This window comes from Delphinapterus leucas, chromosome 20 (assembly GCF_059928025.1).
Source record: "Delphinapterus leucas isolate spDelLeu-1000000601 "Yukka" chromosome 20, BTC_Dleu_Yukka2, whole genome shotgun sequence".
Lineage (NCBI taxonomy): Eukaryota > Metazoa > Chordata > Mammalia > Artiodactyla > Monodontidae > Delphinapterus > Delphinapterus leucas.
This window is the reverse complement of record NC_143148.1, coordinates 5,647,190-5,666,863: the sequence shown is the minus strand read 5'-3', so window position 1 is coordinate 5,666,863 and position 19,674 is coordinate 5,647,190. Positions and strand designations below refer to the sequence as shown.

The 19,674-nt window shown below is 42.7% G+C and overlaps 1 protein-coding gene across 1 annotated transcript; it reads right to left on the bottom strand.

Annotated features, from left to right (window-relative positions):
* Window positions 1–253: 253 nt before the first annotated feature.
* On the bottom strand, window positions 254–18,254 carry LOC111181062 (uncharacterized). The gene is made up of 4 exons (XM_022586100.3): window positions 18,054–18,254; window positions 13,750–13,841; window positions 9,793–9,958; window positions 254–2,849 (listed from the first exon to the last, which is right to left on the bottom strand). Exons 2-4 carry the CDS (start codon window positions 13,762–13,764, stop codon window positions 763–765), a joined length of 2,268 nt encoding a protein of 755 aa, XP_022441808.1. The 5' UTR covers window positions 13,765–13,841; window positions 18,054–18,254; the 3' UTR covers window positions 254–762.
* Between the last annotated feature and the right edge of the window lie 1,420 nt (window positions 18,255–19,674).

Genomic DNA, 19,674 nt, shown 5'->3' with positions numbered 1-19,674 from the left:
GGCTCCGGACGCGCAGGCTCAGCGACCATGGCTCACGGGCCCAGCTGCTCCGCGGCATGTGGGATCTTCCCGGACCAGCGCACGAACCCGCGTCCCCTGCATCGGCAGGCGGACTCTCAACCACTGTGCCACCAGGGAAGCCCAAAATCTCAGTCTCTTAATCTTAAGGACTGCTCTGTTTCACCCTCAACTGGCAAAGCGTTGGTTTCTGATAATCCAGTGGGTCCTCTGTTGTACCAACAAATCTGTAGAAAAGGATCTTAAATTATTATGATTTACATCGTTTTACATATATTTCCCAAGCTCTCATTCAAAAACACAGTGTTGTTTGTTAAAATTCCGTGTCCTGTTCCTTCAGAAAACATGAATATGAATGATCTCCACCTAATACAAGTAGGCCCTTTTATCTTAATGATCCCTTAGCAGAGCCCATCAAGGTAACACATAAAAGCATGTGATGAAGGCATAACATCAATAAATTTTAAACTTCAGGTTGAAAAACATCAATAGTAATACAGCCTTTTCAAGAAACTTCATATAATAAAAGTATTTTTAAAAAGATAAAATGGTACAGTTCCAAAGATCCCCTTGCTCTACCAATACCCATCATTTCATAAATTTGAAATGATTCTGACTTTTAATAACTGTGAAGAACTTAACATCTGAAATTGATTAATCTAGGACTAGAGACTTAGTCTCCCTAGTATAAGTTATCTGATTATAGTCCATTGTTTAAGATGGTTAAATGATTTACACCATTCATTACATTTCTAAGGGTTTCTCTCCAGTATGAATTCTTTGGTGAATCCTAAGGTCAGACCATTGTCTAAAGGCCTTGCCACATTCAGTACATTTGTATGACTTCTCTCCAGTATGTATTCTCTCATGACCCCAAAGGTGTGAAGGTTTGATAAAAGCCTTACCACACATATTACATTTGTGTGGTTTTTCTCCAGTATGAATTTTCTGATGTCTGGTGAGGCTTGAGTACTGCTTAAAGGCTTTGCCACACTCATTGCATTTGTAAGGTTTCTCTCCAGTATGAATTCTCTGATGAATTGTTAGGTTTGAGTTTTGACTGAAGGCCTTGCTACATACATTACATTTATATGGTTTCTCTCCAGTATGGATCCTCTGATGTCGGGTGAGGCGTGAACACCAGTTAAAGGATTTGCCACATTCATTACATGTGTAAGGTTTCTCTCTACCATGAATTCTCTGATAATCCTCCAAGCTTGAGCTCTGAATAAAAGCATTATCAGGTACATTAGATTCATGATTTTTCTTTTTGGTATGTATTTTCTGATGTCTAGTAAGGTGTACGAATTGTGTATAGGCTTTATCACACGCATTACATTTGTAAGGTTTCTCTCCAGTATGGTTTCTTCTATGTTTAGTTAGGCTTGAACACACAGTGAAGGCCTTGCCACATTCATTACATTTATAAGGTTTCTCACCGGTATGGATTCTCTGATGTTCTATAAGACTTGACCTTTGGATGAAAGCCTTGCCACACTCATTACATCTGTGTGGTTTTTCTCCAGGATGAATTTTCTGATGTTTTACCAGACTTGAAATGTGGATGAAAGCCTTGCCACACACAGTACCTTTGTGTGGCTTTTCTCCAGTATGAATTTTCTGATGTTTAGTCAGGTGTGAGCACTGCTTAAAAGCTTTGCCACACTCATTACATTTATAAGGCTTCTCACCAGTATGAATTCTTCGGTGAATCCTGAGGGTAGACCACTGCCTAAAAACCTTGCCACATTCAATACATTTGTATGGTTTCTCTCCAGTATGAATCCTCTGATGATCCCAAAGATATGAACGTTTGGTAAAACCCTTACCACATTCGTTACATTTGTAAGGTTTCTCTCCAGTATGAATTCTCTCATGACGCCAAAGGTCTGAACATTTGATAAAAGCCTTACCACATTCATTACACTTGTGTGGTTTCTCTCCAGTATGAATTCTCCAATGATTTGTAAGGTGGGAATTCTGATTAAAGACCTTGTCACATATATTACATTTATATGGTTTCTCTCCAGTGTGGATTCTCTGATGTCTTGTGAGGTTTGAGAACTGTTTAAAGGCTTTACTACACTCATTACATTTGTAAGGTCTCTGCTCAGAATGAATTCTCTGATGACTAGTAAGGACTGAATGATGGATAAAAGTCTTTCCACATTCACTACATTCGTATAATTTTTCTCTAATATTTGTTTTCTGTTGCTGTGTAAGCAATGAAGGATACATAGGAATGAAGGAAGAAACCCTTCCATATGTGTTACAAATGTTGGTTTTGACACTAGGAGGAAATCTTTGAGGTGATGAAATTGAGGAACAAGTTTTGACAGACTTCTCAACTTGATTACATTCATAAATTTTTTCTTCAGTTTGAAATCTCTGCAATTCAGCCAGATGTGATTGAAAGCTTAATCCAGTTCTATTTTCAAAATGTTCTGTATACTTGTTTCCTGCATAAACTATGTTATTTTTTATTTTTAACAAATTCTTTATAAATGACTTCCTATTTTTTAAATATTGACATGCACTTTTTCTTAAAGAAACACTTTGTTTTAAAGGTAAGTTAATCCAGGATTTGCTGTATTGTTTATCTTTTCTACCAGTGTGATTTATGTTATCTGTCATAAGCTCTCCTTTGGAATTTCTTTCTTCACATCCACACTTATTCTCAAATTCATACACAGTTCCCCTGACTTTGCTGAAGTCAAAATCCTCAATACCACAGCTTCCATGTCTTCCCAAGACCACTGGTTGGTATAATTCTCTGTTATTAATGTTTTTCTTCTTTAATAATTCCTTGGTCAGAAAACTAATGGAGATATCTGAAAGATAACCATAGTCTTCATATTAAGTAGAGTTGGAAGATGAATATTACACTAAAAGTAATACTTACATTGAAGAGATGAAAAACTTCTTAACCAAACTCTATAAATGTTTAAGAATAGAAAGTGAATAGAATCCTTTAATAAAATATACATGCATTTTAAATTATTTTAACTGCAGCCTACTTTCAAACACTCTAAAACCAAATCACTCACACTATGTAAACTTACCTAATCTATGAAAGTGTATTCTTTGACTACCACACCAAAGAACACACCAATTGGCAGTAGACAAATGGTTGTCTCATATTGAAGAGAAACAGGTATTATAAAAATGCAGATTTACTACATAAAGTATTGCATGCAAATAAGTGCTAACAGATAGCACCATATGAAGTAATGATAAATAATCCAAAAAGACATAATGATTTAAGATAAATACATGAAAATTACAAATTGAAAAACTAAAAAGGTAATAGCAAAATCAGGAAGAATTTAATAATATATTGTTGGTGTGACAAAATATTCTGAATATCTACTCTAAAACTATCTATGTTCAAGCAGAATAGGCATTATACAACATTAACAGTTGGTGAACTGCAGTCGTACTCTATGCTAGCTACTGAAATCCATAATCTGTAAGTGACAATAAATAAAAAATTTTAATAAACCAAGATAAAACCAACAGGTAAATAGTAACCACAATTATACAATATTACAGACTGTGGAAATCTAATGATTTCTCCCTTAAGAACAAGAAAAAGGACTTATATTCAAAGGAAGACATAATGTGAGAATTGGAAAATGTTGCATAACTCAAAACTCTCCCAGGGCAGAGATGCTATGCAGGAGGCACTTATCAAACATATTTAGGGACTTCCCTGGTGGTCCAGTGGTTAAGACTCCGTGCTCCCAATGCAGGGGGCATGGGTTTGATCCCTGGTTGGACTAAGATCCCGCATGCCGCATGGCATGGCCAAAAAAAAGGAAAAAGAAAAAACAACCATATATAAGGGGAAATGTATTAGCTGCTGACACTTGGGGCAAGAGATTAAAGTTGGGGCAAAGAGCAGACACATTGAAAAGCCAGGTTATAGTGGTTAGGATTCGGAGCTTTCACTGCTGTGGCCCCCAGGTTCAATCCCTGGTCAGGGACTGAGATCCCACAAGCGGTGCAGCATGGTCAAAACAACCAAAAAAAAAAAAAAAACCAAACAAAATAAACAGATAAGATGCAGAACCACAGATAAGAAGAAATCACATATACAGAAGAGTTGCATATACGGAGGACTGACTATAAATTATAAACAGTTTTCAACTGTGTGGAGGGTCAGTGCCACAAACCCCCACATCATCCAAGGGCCAACTGTATAGTAAAGGAAACAGGAAGGAATCAAAATTGTATGTTAGGAAATACCTATCTAACACAAAGAAGGCAGTAATGGAAGACTTGAGGGGAAAAGATATGACACGTGGAAAACAAACAGCTAGTGAGAGAGGTCCTCCTTTATCACTAATTACAGTAAATATAAATGGATTAAACTCCAATTAAAGGGTAGAGGTTTGCAGCAAGGATTAAAAAAATAGGATCCAACTATACAGGCATACTTCCTTTTATTGCACTTCATTTTATTGCACTTCACAGATATTGCATTTTTTTACAAATTGAAGGTTTCTGGCAACCCTGTGTTGAGCAAATATGCTGGCACCGTTTTTCCAACAGCATTTGCTCACTTTGTGTCTCTGTGTCACATTTTGGTGATTCTTGCAGTATCTCAGACTTTTTCGTTATTATTATATTCATTTTGGTGATCTGTGATCAGTGATCTTTGATGTTATTACTGTAATTATTTTGATGTACCACGAACTGCACCCCATATAGACAGCTAACTTAAATCAGTAAATGAGTTGTGCTCTGATTGCTCCACTGACTGGCTCTTCCCCCATCTCTCTCTCTCTCTTTCTCTCTCAGCCTCCTTATTCTCTGACACATAGCAATATTGAAATCAGGTCAAGTGTTCAAGTGAAAGGAAAAGCCACACATCTCTACATTTAAATCAAAAGCTAGAAACTACTAAGTTTAGTGAAGAAGGCATATTGAAAGCTGAAACAGGCCAAAAGCTGAGCCTCTTGCACCAAACAGCCAAGCTGTAAACACAAAGGAAAAGTTCTTGAAGGAAATTAAAAGTGCTACTCCAGTGAACACATGAATGATAAGAAAGCAAAATAGCCACATTGCTGGTGTGCAGAAAGCTTTAATGGTCTGGATAGAAGACCAAACCAGCCACAACATTCCCTTAAGCCAAAGTCTAATCCAGAGCAAGTCCCTAACTCTCTTCTAAGAAGGCTGAAAGAAGTGAGGAAGCTGCAGAAGAAAAGTCTGAAGCTAACAGAGGTTGGTTCATGAAGTTTTAGGAAAGAAGCCATCTCCATAACATAAAAGTGCAAGGTGAAGCATTAAGTGCTGATGTAGAAGCTGCAGCAAGTTATCCAGAAGATCTAGCTAAGATAATTAATGAAGGTGGCTACACTAAACAAATTTTCAATGTAGATAAAACAACTTTATATTGGAAGAAGATGCCATTTAGGACTTTCATAGCTAGAGAGGAGAAATCAATGCCAGGCTTCAAAGCTTCAAAGGAGAGGCTGACTCTCTTGTTAGGATCTAATACAGCTGGTGATTTTAAGTTGAAGCCAGTGCTCACTTACCATTCCCCAAATCCTAGGGCGCTAAAGAATTATGTTAAATCTTCTCTGCCTGTGCTCTATAAATGGACCAACAAAGCCTGGATGACAGCACATCTGTTTACAACATGGTTTACTGAATATTTTAAGCCCAGTACTAAGACCTACTGCTCAGAAAAAGAGATTCTTTTCAAAATATTACTGCTCACAGACAATGCACCTGGTCACCCAAGAGCTCTGATGGAGATGTACAAAATTAATGTTGTTTTCATGACTGCTAACACAACATCCATTTTGCAGCCCATGGATTAAGGAGTAATTTCAACTTTCAAGTCTTATTATTCAGGAAATACATTTTTTAAGGCTATAGCTGCCATAGACAGTGATTCCTCTGATGGAGCTGGGCAAATTAAATTGAAAACCTTCTGGAATGGAGCCACCATACTAAATGCCATTAAGAACATTCATGATTCATGGGAAGAGGCCAAAATATCAACATTTACAAGAGTTTGGGAGAAGTTGATTCCAATCCTCATGGATGACTTTGAGGGGTTGAAGACTTCAGTGGAAGTTGCGAAACAACAGATGTTGCGAAAATAGCAAGGAGCCTGAAGATGTGACTGAATTGCTGCAATCTCATGATAAAACTTTAACAGATGAGGAGTTGCTTCTTATGGATGAGCAAAGAAAGTGGTTTCTTGAGATGGAATCTATTCCTGGTGAAGATGCTGTGGAGACCACTGAAATGTTAAATAAAAGATTTAGAATATTACATAAACTTAGTAGATAAAGCAGCCGCAGGGTTTGAGAGGACTGACTCCAATTCTGAAAGAAGTTCGACTGTTGGTAAAATGTTACCAAACAACATTGCTTGCTACATGAGAGGAAGAGTCACCCGATGAGGCAAACTTCTTAGTTGTCTTATTCTAAGAAACTGCATCAACTATGCTCCAATAAAAATGTTTAAAAAAAGAAAAGAAGGGCTTCCCTGAGGACGCAGTAGTTAAGAATCTGCCTGCCAATGCAGGGGACACGGGTTCAAGACCTGGTCCGGGAAGATCCCACATGCCACAGAGCAGCTAAGCCCGTGCGCCACAACTACTGAGCCTGCATGCCACAACTACTGAAGCCCGCAGCCTAGAGCCCGTGCTCCGCAACAAGAGAAGCCACCGCAGTGAGAAGCCCGCGTACCTCAACGAAGAGTAGCCCCTGCTCGCCGCAGCTAGAGAAAGCCCGCATGCAGCAACAAAGACCCAACGCAGACAAAAATAAATAAATAAAATTTTTAAAAAAGAAATTGCTACAGCCACCCAACCTTTAGCAACCACCACTCTGATCAGTCAGCAGCCATCAAACATCCAGGCAAGACCCTCCACCAGCATAATCCAAGGATTATGACTCACTGAAGGCTCAGATGATCATTAGCGAGTTTTAGCAATAAAGGTTTTTTTTTTTTGGCTGTGCCACACAGCATGAAGGATCTCAGTCCCCTGACCAGGAATTGAACGTGTGCCCCCCTGCAGTGGAAGCGCAGAGTCCTAATCACTGGAACGCCAGGGAATTCCCTGAAGTATTTTTTAATTAAGGTATGTACATTTTTTAAGACATATTGCTATCATACACTTAATAGACTACCGTATAATGCAAACGTAACTTTCATATGCACCAGGAAACCAAAAAATTTGTGACTCACTTTATTGTGATATTTGCTTTATGGCAGTGGTCTAGAACCAAATCCACAGTATCTCCAAGGTATGCCTATGTTCTATACGTAGGAGATTCACTTTAGATACAAAGATGCAAATAGGTTAGAAATGAAAGAACAGCAAACGAATCTGTTATGGGATGAATTGTGTCCCCCAAAAAATTATGTGGTGAATTGTGTCCCCCCAAAAATTACTTAAAGGAGTAATTAAGGTTAAATGAGGTCAATGGAGTGGGCTCTAATCTAATGACTGGTGTCCTTAAGAGGAGATTATGACACAGACACCCAGAGGGAAGACCATGTGAAGACACAGGTAGGAAAAGACAGCCAGCCACAAGCTAAAGAGAATAACCTGGGATAACACAACTCTGCTGACAACCTGATCTCAGATTTCTAGCTTCCAAAACCGTGAGAAAATACATTTCTGATGTTTAAGCCACACAGGCTGTGGTACCTTGTTATGGCAGCCCTAGCAAACGAATACAAATTCCACGCAAACAGTAACCAAAAGAGACCTGGAGTGCTATACTATTATCAGACAAAATAAACTTTAAGTCAAAATTTTTTATGAGACAAAGAAGGACATTATTTATTGAAAAAATGATAACTCATCAAGGAATTACGACAAATATGAACATATACACACCTAAACAAGAGGACCCCCAAATATATGAAGCAAACACTGACAGAATTTAAGGAAGAAATAAAAACAGTTCTAGAATAACATTTGGAGACTTCCATTGCCCCCTTTTAATAGAGAGTACAGCCAGGCAGAAGTTCAGTAAGGACACAGAGGATTTCAGCAAGACTATAAACCAGCTAACTCTCACAGACATATATAGAACACTCCACCCAATAAAAGCAAAATACACATTCTTCTCTAGGTGCACATGGAACATTCTCTAGGGTAGACCATATATTAAACCATAAAGCAAGTCTCAATAAGTTGAAAAAGCCCGAAATCATACAAAGTATTTTCTCCAACCACAGTAGAAGGAAAATAGAAATGATTAACTTAAGGAAAACTGGAAAGCTCACAAATATATGGAAATTTTAAAACACTCTTAAAACAACCAATGAGTCAGAGGTGATCTCACCAGGGAAATTAGAAAACACTCTAAGAAAGAAACAAAAGCACAACACACCAGAACTTAAGGTATGGTGTGGTACTGCATATACTCCCGCTGAGTAAAAGCAATTTTACTGCTGGATCAAAAGACCCACACCACTTCTGTTACACATACTCCTTGATGTGTGGCAAAAGCAGAACTGAAGAAATGGCTGGGGGTCCTAAAGAGGCAGAGAGGACTTGACATAGCCCCATGCACTTTCCTGGGGCCCCAGATGGCAATGTTTTCCCATCCCATGAGAAGGTCTCCCAAATATTGAAATGGGAATGGAACCTGGAGAAGAACTGGGGCCAGGACTGGGGAGGCTTCAGCTCTGATCTGTGTGGACTGAAAACTGGGTATAGAATGAGACCAAAGAAGAAAGAGGACTTCTTATAACCAGCCCTCCCAGTGCCCCACAAAGAGTGTCATAGGTCATGATCAAAATTTTGCCTTGGTCTTTGCATGAGCTGGAGCACCCCTGGAGGCTGGAAGGATGAACTTTTACATGTCTGAAGAAGGAAGCAAAAAGTGGAAGGGAAGGGGGCTTCCCTGGTGGCGCAGTGGTTGGGAGTCCGCCTGCCGATGCAGGAGACGCGGGTTCGTGCCCCGGTCCAGGAAGATCCCACAAGCTGCGGAGCAGCTGGGCCCGTGAGCCATGGCCGCTGAGCCTGCGCGTCTGGAGCCTGTGCTCCACAACGGGAGAGGCCACAACAGTAAGAGCCCCACGTACCGCAAAAAAAAAAAAAAAAAAAAAAAATGTGGAAGGGAATAAAAATTTCCTTTGAGAGCTCACAAGAAATAAACATTTGTTTTCCCATAGAACTTTCCCACTTACAGGGACTTTCCCAAACTATTAATGGTGTGGCTTCCTCTTTGCCCTTCTGAGCTCTTACCGATGTTCACACCTTTGATACATTCCCACCCACTAACTTTTTTCACTTCTTTCATTTTGTTCTCCACATTCTGGGGCTTTCTCCCTTGCTCCAAAATTTAAATAATATTCAGGTCAGAAAAAGAGTTTTCTGTTTATAAGAGAGGAACATAATGTGCTGTGGCTTTTCCAGAATACAATTCTAGCCCTTTGTTCTTTTGAGAGGACGTTACAGATGTGTCTAAAAAAATATTTCACAAATCTCTTCACTCACTGTCTCATTCTGAATGCTTAAGGAGCATCTTTTAAAAAGATAACCTAGTTGTCTTCCAAGAACTACTGAATGAAAACTACAGGGATAAGAGTGGATCCAGAATTGGAAATTTTTTAAAGTTTGCTGTAAGATTTTGTTTTTACTCATCTTCTGGAGACACTACTAATCTGGTGTGTGTGACCATCTAAAGAGAGGGGAAGGTTAAACTCCAGATGCTGAATTATCCTATGTTTCATTTCATAGTCAACACAGCTTCAATCTCAGTCAAGCAAGGCAGGGGTTCTCAAGAGACTCACTAGGGCAGATCCCAACTTCTGGAGGGGCGTTATCCTCACCCAGGGAGAGCAGGTTCCCGTAGGTCTCCAACATCACGTCCCTGTACAAGGCCCTCTGAGCAGGGTCCAGGCACTCCCACTCCTCCTGAGAGAATTCGATGGCCACATCCCTGAACGTCAATAGTCCCTGAAATAAAAAACATGTTTCACTAAGAGACCATGGGGAGAGTTCTTGTCTTCACACAAAATGTGAGTAGGAAAGAGGTGTAGGGATTGATTCAGTTGAAGTGACAGATCATTTTGAGTAATTTATATGTCCCTAATTTTATTATATTTTTCCAGCAGAGGATATCAGATCCACTGAATCACTGTAGATTTCCCATTTTGAGGACAATGGAAGAAATATACAAATGGAATTATTCAACACAGGATTGTTTATGTGGAGGAGATACATATTATGTTCTACACACTAAGTGATGTTCAGTACCTGGATGAGCTAGAGTATGAGTGGTATCTTCAAGCATGACAGAGTCCACACACATGCAAAAACATAAGTACAGGTCTATCCATTTAACTCAGATATTCAGCCACCAACAAAAGTCAAGTGGAGTTTATTCCACTAATTAAAAAAAAGTGATTCAAGATGAGGAAAGTTACTAATGTTGTAGGTTAATTTAGCAGATTAAATAGAAAAAATGTTTATCATGGCAGTAGACCTTTGAAGAAATACTGGATGATTAAAATTATGCCGGGCTTCCCTGGTGGTGCAGTGGTTAAGAATCCGCCTGCCAATGCAGGAGACATGAGTTCGAACCCTGGTCCGGGAAGATCCCACATGCTGCGGAGCAACTAAGCCCATGTGCCACAACTACTGAGCCCATGTGCCACAACTACTGAGCCCACGTGCCACAACTACTGAGCCCACGTGCTGCAACTACTGAAGCCCGTGTGCCGCAACAAGAGGAGCCACCACAATGAGAAGCCTGTGCACCGCATAGAAGAATAGACCCCACTCACCGCAGCTAGACAAAGCCCGCGTGCCGCAAAGAAGACCCAATGCAGCCAAAAAAATAAACAAATAAAATGATGCCAAGTAGGGATAAGCAACAAGGTCCTACTGTATAGCACAGGGAACTATATTCAATATCCTGTGATAAACCAGAATGGAAAAGAATATATATATGTATAATTGAGTCACTTTGCTGTACAGCAGAAATTAACACAACATTGTAAATCAACTATACTTCAATAAATTTTTTTAAAAGTGGATATGGTAAACTAACCCCCCCCCAAAATTATGCCAAATAGGAAATTAAAGGAACTGTTATTAAGCAAAACTATTTCACCAAGCATCATAATCACTGGAGGCACTAGAGGCATTTCCACTAAAGGTAAGGCTGAGGCAAGTGGGCCAGCAGGCTCCTGCCCTTCACCACTGCACAGGACGCCTAGGCCGGAGCCAGAAGAGGGAGAAGCAAATTCCCATTAGCGATTTTACTGTGACACCTATTCGTAAGACATATGTGATGAAATTTTAAAAACTTTACTGAAGGATATAACAAAGACGCGATCCAAGACCGGCAAACCTACTTTTCGCTGGAAGATGTGGTGGCGTAAAGACCTCAGGGATTTAGAAATTCAGAGCAATTCAAAGGGAAAAGAAATGTGGGATTTTAAATAAAAAGTCTGCATCATATTTAGGAGAGAGAAATTTTTTTTTTAATTTATTTATTTATGGCTGTGTTCGTTGTTGCACACGGGCTTTCTCTAGTTGCAGCGAGCGGGGGCTACTCTTCGTTGCGGTGCACGGGCTTCTCATTGCGGTGGCTTCCCTCATTGTGGAGCACGGGCTCTAGGCGCGCGGGCTTCAGTAGTTGCGGCACGCGGGCTCAGTAGTTTTGGCACACGAGCTTAGTTGCTCCGCGGCATGTGGGATCTTCCCGGGCCAGGGATCGAACCCGTGCTTTCCCCTGCATTGGCAGGCGAATTCTCAACCACTGTGCCACCGGGGAAGCCCAGGAGAGAGAAAATTTTGAAGAGAAAAACAAAATGGTGGGCCTTGCCAAATTACATGTGAACCTATTGACATACGTGAATGTGTGTGTGGGGGGGTATGCACAGTGTGGGTAATATCTGAAACTAAAATGAATGAAATAAAATAGCTGCAAGATATACACAAAAAAGCCAAATTAGAGATTTAGTTAAATCCAAATTAAAGACATAATTATAAACAGGAACGATTAGGACTATGCAGAACACAGTATTTTAAAATTATGTGAGGTGAGGCCTTCTCAAGCAAGACCAGAGAGCACAGGGCAAGAAGGAAGGATTTATGTTTCATGGCAAAGAAATGCTAAACTAAGAAGGATACCAGGGCATGTGTAAAGAATTAAACTACAAAATATAAAATAGCTTTTAAATATATATCAAAAGAAAACTGAGCAAAGTATGAAAATCCATGTTTTATTTCCATAAAAGAATGAACTTGACTCACAAGTAGTTGGAAATGGAAATACAAAGGATTGTCATTTTCCCCAAAATTTTCAAAATACAAAAAGAATACAGTATCAAGTTTTGCTTACACTGAGGAAAATCTCACATGTTGGTGGCGGGGAGGGAACCTGTGCAGCTTTAGGGGAGGACATCTGACAAAATCTATCAAAATATGAAATGCACCATTCTTGACCCAGTAGTCACATGTCAGGTTGCCCAGAGAAATCCTCAGACATCTGCAGAGAAGTCAGCCTGCTCTAAGGCAGCCACTGACACGTTCTTTATGTCAGCAAAAAATTGTAAAAGTCCCATGAGTCTTCATTAAGAGAGAGTTCCAATGAAGATCAAGCTGTATCTGTGTTTACTAATGTGAAAACCACTTCTAGACACAGGCTGTGTATGTTTTTAAAATTTACAGAATAAAATATTACAACAAACATTCAATGAAGAATTTTTCCTAAAATTGCATAATGATGTGAAATACAATCTTACAAGATCTGAGCTGAGTCTTGCCACAAAACCTACAACAGTGGTTCCCCACTGAGACATGGCATGGAGATAGGGAAGGGGATGCTTTACATCCTAGTACCTAAGCTGCTGCTTTGTTAGAAGTTTGAGCACTATATATACATATATATATATATATATATATATATATCTCACATGATGCTTAAAATAAAAGAATATAATATTTATTAATAACAGTGGAACCAGAATTTGGCTACAGCCTCTCTGATGACAAGAATAAAGTTGTGGCTCCATGTCTTGGCTGAATTATAATCATTTTTACCTAAAACGCCTGCTGCAAGATAGTCCTTGCGGGAACACCGTGGTCCCTATGGGATGGATGTGCTGAGAATAATTTTTTAAACCTCTTAATGATAGATATTTCAATTGACTCCATATTTTAAAACCAATTATCGAATAAAACATCCTCTATCACTGATGTCTGTTTCTGAACTTTCTTCTCCATTCATGAGGGTAATGGAGAACATGAATGATTAATGTTTTAGAACCAGAAACACCATGATTGTTTGTTTAGCTTTGAAAGCATTATAAAGTCAGGCAGAGCTGGTTTCCTCTTATCACTCTTCTTTTCCAGAATTTTCCAACTATTCCTACACATTAGTACATGACTTATAGGTGCAGCTTCTTTATCCTGGTTGACAGAGAGCAGACAATGCATCGAGATGGGCCCCTAAGCAATCCCTGTCACTGAATACCACTGACACCCTGTCTCCAGTCCATGGGTGTGAAGCCCCGCCCAGGACTACACCCAGTGGAGCCTCTTCACAAGTTCCAGGTCACTGGGTCATGGAGAGACAGGATCTAAGTGGAGATGACAGGCCCTGAGGGAAGGACCTGGGTGGGTGTGACTGTACAGGTGTCAGGCAGGACACTTCAGAGTCAGATAAGATTAGTGAATCCAAAAAAGGGCATTTCACGAAGGACAGACAAAACAATCAACTGAGAATATGACTTTACCTGAGAAAGAGCCATTTCTGACTCCTGTTCTTTCCTCTCCCTCCTCTTCCAGATTTCTTCCTCAGGCAAAGATCAGTCTTGAGAAGTCAATCCTGAGTGTCAAGAATAGGCTGTTTAATGCTTAGAATCGACACACGCCCTTCCTGAGTCATGGCCACACACACAGGGAGGACCTCAGCATGTGGAACAGACAGTCCTCTGCTGCCCACTGTCCCAGGAGGGGCTCAGGACAGTAACTCCCACACACAGACCAAGAGGTGAGTTTTCCCACCCTGTCCTTCAGATCTCACTCCCCTCCTGAAGCCCCCACGTACGCTGTAGCAGGGGGACTCGGGGCTGGACAGACCCTCCTCTTGGTCACAGACCAGCCCTGATCAAACTCCACTCAGAACAGAGCCCCCTCACCTCTCTGGATCATGGGCTGATCTCAGCTTCATAAATGGAGGAGCCAGAGCCTTGGTGCTCAAAGCTGGGTACAGATCAGAATCACCGGAGGCACTTTAAACATTATGGAGGTTCCATTCCGCGTGACTCTGGTCAGGAGGCACAAAAGATGTATCTGCAAAACGCCTCAGCAATGTACTGTGATACCAGAGTTGAGCACCACTCAGAGGAGGCGGGCCCAGCCCACCTCCCACCTTGCGCTCTGCTCTCTCCTGGTGCCTTGCTGTCACACGCACCCAGCCAGGGGAAGGGGACGGGAAGGGAAGCAGCAGAGAAACATGCAGAGCAGGCGATATGGAGCGGAAGTAGGGGTGAGGGAGTGGCTGGAATGTTATCAGGGGGGTGGGGGAGGAGGGAGAAGCCAGAGAAGGTGCCAGTGAGAGGTGACAGCAGAACAAAGACCAGAGGAAAGAAGGGATTTTGCCACCTGCAAGTGAAGGGTCAGAGGCCTCTAGGCAGAGGGACACCATGGGAAGGCCCTGAAGTGGTAGTGTTCCAGAAAAGGCAAACAGGCCTGTGTGGCTTCAGTAGAGTGAGTGAGGAGGGGACAAGTAGGAGAAAAGATCAGAAGGGTATCAGAGGTACAAATGAACTTATTTACAAAACAGAAATAGACCCACAGACACAGAAAACAAATGTATGATTACCAAAGGGGAGAGGGGTGAGGGATAAATTAGGAGGTTGGGATTATCATATACACACTACTATATATCAAACAGATAACCAACAAGGACCTACTGTACAGCACAGGGAACTATACTCAATATCCTGTAATAATCTATAAGGGAAAACAATCTGAAAAAGAATGTATATAATATGTATATAATATACAACTGAATCACTGTGCTGTGCACCTGAAACTAACACAACATTGTAAATCAACTCTACTCCAATTATATATATATATATATATTTTTTAAGGGTATTAAAGAAAGCGGATAAGAAAGGGCTGTGGTCTTCAAACCTTTTCCCCCATACCCCAGGAGATTTTAGAACCATGTATTATTCCCTTATCCATTTTAACTAAACATCTATTTTTAATTTTTTTTTTCTTATTAGTTAAAACACTAGTGAGTAAAGCAATGTATATTTTTAAAACATGCTGAGATGCTCACCTAAGCCCCAGGACCTAAGTACAGGGTCGCCCTATACTGAGACGTGGAGGACGGCAAGAGAATATATCTGGGAGGGTTCGGGGGGTCATTTTTGGACATATTAAGGTGAAGATGCCAGTTGGCTGTCCCAGCAGAGATGCTGAGGTGACAGCTGGATAAGCTGGGTACAGGACTGCGGTTTCAGGGGAGAGGTCTGGGTGGAGACGTGAAAGGAGACATCAGTGTTTAAAGTTATGACATGAGATAGAAACAGAAACAGTGGGTGCAGACAGAGAAAAGAAATTCAAGGACTAAGGCCAGAGATACTCCCACAGTCAGAGACCAGGGAGGGCGGAGAAAGAGGCACAGGAAACTGAGAAGTGAACACGGAGAAGAAAATTAAAACGGACGGCTGGTAGCTAGCTAAATTTACTTTCTAAAAACAGTGTGATGTGAAAGCCAAGAAAAAAGTGCTTCCAGAAGACGGAGTGCAACAAGTTTTTGAAAGGACAAGATGATGACTGAGAATATACCACTAGATTTAGAAATACGTTTAGATAAGCAAGGTATCAGTGGAACAGTGGGTGTGAAAGCTGGACTGGATGGGTTTCAAATGAGAACTGGAAGCAAGAATTGAAGCAGTGAAACAAACAACTTTCTAGTTTATTATTTATTTATTTGCGGTACGTGGGCCTCTCACTGTTGTGGCCTCTCCCGTTGCGGAGCACAGGCTCCAGACGCGCAGGCTCAGCGGCCGTGGCTCACGGGCCCAGCCGCTCCGCGGCATGTGGGATCTTCCTGGACCGGGGCACGAACCCGTGTCCCCTGCATTGGCAGGCGGACTCTCAACCACTGCGCCACCAGGGAAGCCCTAGTTGTTTATTTTGTTCTGAAATGGAGAGTAAGAAAGGGCACTTACTAGGGTGGGAAATATAGCTAATTGAAAATTTTTTGTTTTAAAGATGGGCAAATGTAGTAAAGGGCTTTTTTTTGCTGTTTCTTTGTAAGATGGGACAATATCACCATCTGTATATGCTGAACAAAATAACTGCCCAGAGATACAAACTGATGACACAGTGGCAGTGGCCAAAGGATGCCATCCTGTCCTGACTTACAGCTCCTCCAGGTTTATGCCCAGAGATCTGCCCCCAGCAACCCCCCCCCAATGAAAACCCCCATCACCTGACCCCAGTCCCACCCCACACTCCTACAAGCTCCCAGTGGGCACCCCACAATGTTACAGGACAGAATCCCCTACTGATCTGCGCACTCTGCCATGGCATCCCACACCACATTCCAAACGCCAGTAGCTTCTGTTATGGCAGGAAGACACCCACCAACCCAGGATCCCATATATTCCTTCTTGGAGACCTCGCCCTCAAGTCAGGCACTGCCATAATGTCATAATGCAAGAGTAATGTCTCCAACGATCCACATATTCCGACGAGACTCCAGTATCGTCGATGAACTTCACACTCCTAAGAGACCTCACAGAAGTTACTATGTAGAGTAAACCTCCTGAATCCATCCCCTCAGGATCCAGACATGAACTTCCTCACAGCCAGGAGTTTGGCTACTGATGGCTCACAGCTCCACACCCCGCCTCCCCTTGAAAACTGGACTCAGCCATAGGGAGCTGCCGCCCCAAAATCACAACACCTCCTTGGACAGCCGGTGTCCAATGTCTGATCAGTGCAGGATAGAAAAGCCTATTCCTTCCCTCGAATTGGACCAACTCCGGAGGGTCACCCCACCTCCAGAGCTCCCAGCTATAAAGTCATACAGTGGAGTCTGGATTTTCGTCCTGAGGGCAATGAGAAGGCATTGAAGGGATTAATGCCAGGGAATTTCCTCCCTGCTCTGTTTCTCCCTCTGCTCTCCCTGTCACCTCCTGCCCCTCTTTCTGTCCCAGCACCACGTGTCTCTGTTGTCCATGGCCTGAACTCTTTGATTCCCTCCCCACTCTCTCAGTTCGATGTACCGGCCCCTTGCTGCTCCCACTTCACCCCATCAAGGTCCCTCTCGTCCAATTTGCTTCCCTCTGTCTTTCTGGAGATGCCTTTTTATCTAGGTTTCTTCCTCTGGTTCACTCTTTTGCTCTTACTGTATATCCACATCCACCTGCCCCATCCTCCACTTCACCCTCTCTTTTTCACTATTACTTTCCCTCTCAGTCTTTCTCATTCTCTCTCGGACTCTGCTCCATCCCCTGCTCTGTATATTCACAGGTATGGAAGAGAAAGATGTCCCTTGCCCACGAAGTGCATTTTCCAGTGGGGCTGCGGGAATGTAAACACACCACGACAAGCACAGGCAGTGGCATGCGTTTTGTCCAGAACAAACACAAAGAGTGTCACCGAACGGGTGCATGTCACCTGTCCCAGTGCGTGGGTCAGAGATCTCCAAAGCGGTGAGTGCAAAGTGGATGGCTAGGGAGGGGAGGAGCCGGCCGACTCCAGAGGTCGCGAAGATGGGGAGGGTGTCAGGAGAGGGATGATGTCTGTACGACCCCAAGGCCAAGGAGATGTGGCCTCTGGATCTGCACAGCCATCTCTGCCCGGGAAGGGTCGAACGGGAGGACTAGAATCCACCTCCGGAGTGAGGACGTGAAACAGCGCGTCTGAGAGAGAGAGGGGATCAGAGCCTGCGGAAGTCACTGAAGGGTTCTGAGCAGAAAAGCAACGCGGCAAGCGGTGTCTACCTGGACTTAGGGCGGAAAGGCCAGGGCGGAGACCTATAATGTCTCACGGTGCTGCCGGGACTTACCAGGCGCGGAACAAGCGGATGAAGGGGTTTTAACGTACGTGACAACCCCTGAACCTCAGGTGTGGCGGATCGAGGCCCTGGGGGCGTCCCAAAGACCCGGGTTGAACCAGAAACACCGAGGACTGTACCCCTCGCTCTGCTTCCGGGTTTGCAGGCAACTGCGCGTGCGCGACCGTGCAGCGGGCGGGGCCGAGGAGGGGTGGGGCGTGGTGAGGGGCGGGGCGTGAGCAGTAGCCTGGACTGAACAGAAAGCCAGGGGCGGGGCCAACGTGGGGCGGGGCCTGGAGGGAGTAGGGTCTGGACTTCCGCCCCGCCCCCGGACCTTTGGAGAACTGTTATCCTGCCCAGCATTACCTGAACTTCTGCTTTCGAATTCTTTGAATCTGTTTGGTGTCCTGTGGACCCAGACGCTTCCTCGCTATTTTTTTATTTTAAACCATGGGCATGTATTACTTTTTTTTAAGTAATCTAATATTTTATTTATTTATTTTTGGCTGGGTTGGGTCTTTGTTGCTGCGTGCAGGCTTTCTCTAGCTCCTGAGAGCGGGGTGGGGGGCTACTCTTCATTGCGGTGCGCGGGCTTCTCATTGCGATGGCTTTTCTTGTTGCAGAGCACGGGCTCTAGAGCGTGCGGGCTTCAGTAGTTGTGGCATGGGGGCTCAGTAGTTGTGGCTTGCGGGCTGTAGAACGCAGGCTCAGTAGTTGTGGCGCACGGGCTTAGTTGCTCCGCAACATGTGGGATATTCCCAGAGCAGGGCTCAAACCCATGTCCCCTGCGTTGGCAGGCGGATTCTTAACCACTGCGCCACGAGGGAAGTCCCTTCCTCACTATTTTAAGTTAATGTTTCAAACAGTTGAAGGTAAAAGATTAGAGTTGTGAGGACGACTTAAATTACAAGCTGAGATGTTTTCCTCTTAAGTTGAAAATGGTTTGAGTCAAAGCTCTTTTTGCCAGCGGGTGGTGTTGGGTAACATAATTTAAAATGAAGGGCTTCCCTGGTGGTGCAGTGGTTAAGAATCCGCCTGCCAATGCAGGGGACACGGGTTTGATCCCTGGTCCAGAAAGATCCCACATGCCACGGAGCAACTAAACCCGGGCACCACAACTACTGAGCCTGTGCTCTAGAGCCCGCGAGCCACAACTACTGAAACCTACACGCCTGGAGCCCATGCTCCACAACAAGAGAAGCCACCGCAATGAGAAGCCCGCGCACCACAACAAACAGTAGCCCCCGCTCGCCGCAACTAGGGAGAAGTCCACGCGCAGCAACAAAGACCCAACGCAGCCAAAAGTTTAAAAATTCAATAAATTTAGTTTAAAAAATAAAATCAGCTCACAACCCAGAAATCCTCTCCCCAAAAGTAATAAAGGAAGAAAACAGTTTTATTATTAAATAAGCATTAAACAAGAAAGTGATGTGCATCACAGGCAATCTTCTGAGAGACTGAAGAGAATGAAAGAAAATCTTACCCTGTAATATTAGATAAGCAGATACAAGTGGTACTTACTTGTTCTCAGTATAAACAATAACTACTTCTCAGGTAAGAAGACGTAATAGCATCATTTGTCACACACAGTTCATCCCAACATCACCAGCTAATTGGACTGACCAACTGTGGT

Excerpts from the sequence above, each read along its gene's own strand:
- LOC111181062 (XM_022586100.3), bottom strand. Across the intron at positions 2,850-9,792 it reads AGAAGTTGGGATCTGCCCTA|ATATCTCCATTAGTTTTCTG; the intron begins GTGAGTCTCTTG and ends GTTATCTTTCAG.